This window comes from Vollenhovia emeryi, unplaced genomic scaffold (assembly GCF_000949405.1).
Source record: "Vollenhovia emeryi isolate VEMERY1.0 unplaced genomic scaffold, V.emery_V1.0 DF939751.1, whole genome shotgun sequence".
NCBI lineage: Eukaryota > Metazoa > Arthropoda > Insecta > Hymenoptera > Formicidae > Vollenhovia > Vollenhovia emeryi.
The window spans coordinates 13,138-17,312 of record NW_011966615.1 but is presented as its reverse complement, the minus strand read 5'-3'; the positions used below and the strand labels follow the sequence as shown (position 1 = coordinate 17,312).

The 4,175-nt window shown below is 45.7% G+C and overlaps 1 protein-coding gene across 1 annotated transcript; it reads left to right on the top strand.

Moving 5' to 3' along the window:
- The first annotated feature begins 291 nt into the window (after positions 1-291).
- LOC105556839 lies at positions 292-1,777 on the top strand. The gene is made up of 2 exons (XM_012003953.1): positions 292-369; positions 452-1,777. The coding sequence occupies exons 1-2, from the start codon at positions 292-294 to the stop codon at positions 1,775-1,777; spliced, it is 1,404 nt and encodes a 467-aa protein (XP_011859343.1).
- Positions 1,778-4,175: the final 2,398 nt, after the last annotated feature.

Here is a 4,175-nt window from a genome sequence, read left to right as displayed (position 1 = left end):
TTAAACGGCGGGCCGGTGCGGGGGGCGTCCAGAAGTAATGGCTCTGCCTAAAGTCCTGGGCGTCCCCCAAGTAAAGCACCGCGCAGTCCACCGTGTGGTTTTAGTGCGGTAAGCCCAGCGGTCGCAACGTTAGCGGCCGCACCCGATCGCCATTAGGGGGGCAGTCCCACATAACCCGGGCCACTTTGTAAACTCCCTTCCCAGAGGGAGGCCCGGGTATCCATAAAGGATTTCCACACGTAAAAAAAAAGGCGTTTCGCTATTGACGGTTACGCCAAGGACTGACTATCAATGGCAACTCATCTACAGGTACTCAAGCCTTACGATACTATTGAGGATTACAGCTCTCTGTTTCAGATTCGTCTCACGGTTGAGGAAGGTCCACGACTCATTGCCTGTCAGACACATCTCTCCAGAGACCTTGGATAAGGCGAGGCTCTTCTGGATTCAGGCAACTCAAGCAACGTACTTCTCGCACGAGCTCAAGGCGCTTCACGCCGACTCACCGTTGGCAAATGCGCACGCGTTCAACAGATTGACTGCGTACATCGACGCTCAAGGAGTCCTTCGCGTCGGCGGACGACTCGCTCACGCAGCTCTCTCACTCGATGCGACACATCCTGTAATATTGCCTCGCCACTCTCAGCTGTCGTCATTGATCATCGCTCACGCTCATCAACGGACTCTACATGGAGGCACGCAGCTTACGCTGTCGCACATCCGACAACAATACTGGATTCTCGGCGGGAGGGCTCCTGTCAAGTCTCACATTCTGCGGTGTGTCACGTGTGCTCGGCAGAGGGGGATCCGTGCTCATCAATTGATGGGCCAACTACCTCTCTCTCGGGTTATGCAGGCACGACCGTTCACTCATACAGGTGTGGACTACGCAGGGCCACTCACCGTCAAAACATGGAAAGGAAGAGGTGCCAAAACAACAAAAGGCTGGATTTGCGTTTTCGTCTGCTTCTCAACCTCAGCAGTACACCTCGAGGCGGTTAGTGATTACTCATCCGAAGGGTTCATTGCCGCCTATCGACGCTTCGCATCCAGACGCGGCATCGCTCACACCTTACAGTCAGACTGCGGCACCAATTTCATCGGCGCGGATGCGGCTCTCAAACGGCTCTTCATCCAGAGCACTCAAGAACATCAACGAGTTTCTCACCTGCTCTCGCAGGATAACACCCGATGGGAATTTAATCCCCCAGCGACACCTCACATGGGAGGAAAATGGGAGGCCGTCGTAAAATCAATCAAATTCCACCTACGGCGCACCATTGGAGAAGCCGTACTCACCTTTGAGGAGCTCACCACATTGCTCACTCAAATTGAGGCAATCCTCAACTCACGACCTCTCGAACCATTGAGTGACGACGCGGACAACGTCTCAGCACTCACGCCAGGCCACTTCCTCGTAGGAAGCCCGCTTACCACCATACCAGAACCATCACTCAGCGACCTGGCAATCTCAAGACTCTCACGATGGCAGCTCATCCAGCAAAAGGCACAACATTTTTGGACACACTGGGCAGCGCATTACCTACAACGACAACAAGCCATCTCGAAGTGGCACCACAGGAACAACGAGATCAAGATCGGATCATTGGTGCTCATCACCGACGAGCGGCTACCGCCATGCAAATGGCCGTTAGCCCGGATCACGGCCCTACATCCTGGGAAGGATGGTCTCGTGCGGGTGGTGACTCTGAAGACATCCACTACCACTCTCATTCGACCAGTGATAAAGCTCTCCGTCCTGCCAATCTCATCATAAGATCAGGGATCATCAACTACGTTGCTGATGGCGGGCGGAATGTTCGGGATTCATTTCTGAATCTCGGTCAGTTCGTCACCGGCGTGATGGCAGCATCAGCCGGGTCGGGTCGTGCAGCGCCGCAAGAGCGCTGCGCGCGCATGCCCGATCGCGACACGAGGCGACGGCGCTTCTTCACGTTCGTTACCGGCGCTTTTGGCTCATGGCAACCGTACCTAGTACACGCGTCGTGTAGTGCTTACGACTCTCGAGTGCTCTTGTGGACTTTTCTCATCGGAAACTAGACTCAGTGCGGACACGTAGTGAACTCAGCAGTGCGACTCGGCCCTGACAGCTCGGGATACAACATCACCGGCGGCTCAGTCTCACCACGCATCGCGCACGCCGGCGCCGCGTGGACACAGCTCACGGGCATCTACATTCACGAGGCCGGCTCTCGATCAATAATATCGAACCGTGCAAGTGATTAAAGACTTTTCATCCACCGTTAGTTCATAGACTGCTCAACTGTAAGCATATTACTCTTATTAAACTGTGACACGATATTTTACTCAAACGATCCGAGTTACGATCACGTCATTTCCAACCGCTCACGCGTGCATTCGTTCCATGAGCCTCTCACCGTTAAGTCCTCTCACCCTGCTTTCATCCGCGGCGGTACCAGCGAACTCTCCTAGCGAGAATCGCTAACAGATATACAGTCATTGACTACCTTCTCCCGAGTCATCCTTACCTCCAGCGGATAAAGAAGACGTGGGCTTATACCTGGAGGATTACCACGCAACACCCACATCAGGGATGTTGTAGGCAAGTTGAAAACTTGTTCCACTTACAGACATCACGCGGAGTAAAATAATTTGCTAGCACAGTATATCTTATGTAAACTTAAGTAAATTTTGTCTTTTATTTTATGATAAAGTTATTTTCTGTTTTATGGACAACTATGTGTTAAGAACACTAATCTTATTGAAAAATAATTGTGCGAAATATTTAGCTAAAGAAGTAAAATAATTTCTGTTCTATTAAACGTTCTGCTGTACTGGTGAATAATTTTAATAAGGTATAATAAAGCAATTTTCGTATCGTCATCACGTTATTATCAAATATGGCAGTATTTAAGTAGCAGCAACAGTTTTACTGCAATAGCAAAATTATTTTTTTCCGTGCGTATTATTGAAAATCTATAAGTATGAAATAATGTGTGCTGTAGAAATAATAAACAAAAAGTAAAAGTAAAAATAATGTTTGCTTACACGAAAAAGAAAGATTAGCTACTAACAGCTAACATTTTTTTGCAGTGAGAACTATTACTTTTATAATAGTGACAAAAAGGTTTTACAACTATTACAAAGCTCTTGCAACTATTGCAAAATCAATAGCTCTATCTGCAAAACACTGTTAACTCTCCATATAGTAGCTAATCTTTTTATTCGTGTATAAATTTAAAAAATTAACAGTGGACTTCCACACCACCTTTAAAGTTCCACTAACGGCGCGTTAGGTTTTTCAAAGTGGACCTTCGCCTGGAGTCCTATTATACCACTTTTTTCCTGGCAAAATAATTATAATTTATGGAAATGCAATCGGCGACTTCGGGTAGTTGCGAGAGTTATTGCTCGTAGATATCCAAAGCGAAAAAAAGTCAGATCATAAATTTTTTATTTTCGTCAGGATTATAATGACCTACTTTTTTGTAACGCTGAAACAGGTAAGTTGAAGTTACATTACGTAAGAGCACACAGAGATGAAAAAATTTCATCAACATGTGACCGTGCAAAATATAACAACTTATCATGTTTTTACTTTAGTAGGTGCTCATAAAATTAATTTACAGGACGGGGAAAATGGGGGGAGGGGGGAATATTGAATGCTAAATTTAGACTTGAAGATTTGTTTAGGTTGCCAGTAATAAACAACAATGGATACGTTTAATCGACCCTTTCTGGCTATTATATAATATATTTAATAAATTTGGGGTAGATATGATATCGCCAGCAATTCAAAACAATGATGAGTATTTTATAAAAACGACCTACACTGGCCAATGCCTTTATTTAAAATAAAAACGACGTTTCGGTCCTGGATTTGGACCCTTTTCAAGTGATCTGTAATGGTATACAATTCGTCAACAAGTTTATATAAAATAAATACAATATAAATCAAATGTAGAATAAGAGTAAAAACTTGGCGTGATGAAGACATCATTGAGGATTACACGTACAAAAGACTAAACTGTACAAATGGCAATTTACCCCGCTGCTATGGACTGCCAAAGATACACAAAACTGGTTTTCCACTGAGAATTATAGTCTCATCGATAGGAAGCCCTTTATATAACGTGGCACGATTTCTGCACGATATTCTCGAGAAGTCAATTGAAAAACCTGTAACGTTGGAA

Bases quoted from the DNA above. Each gene is read 5' to 3' on its own strand.
- LOC105556839 (XM_012003953.1), top strand. From the start codon at position 292: ATGGCAACTCATCTACAGGTACTCAAGCCTTACGATACTATTGAGGAT. The intron at 370-451 runs GTTGAGGAAGGT...TTCTGGATTCAG, and splicing joins TGTTTCAGATTCGTCTCACG to GCAACTCAAGCAACGTACTT.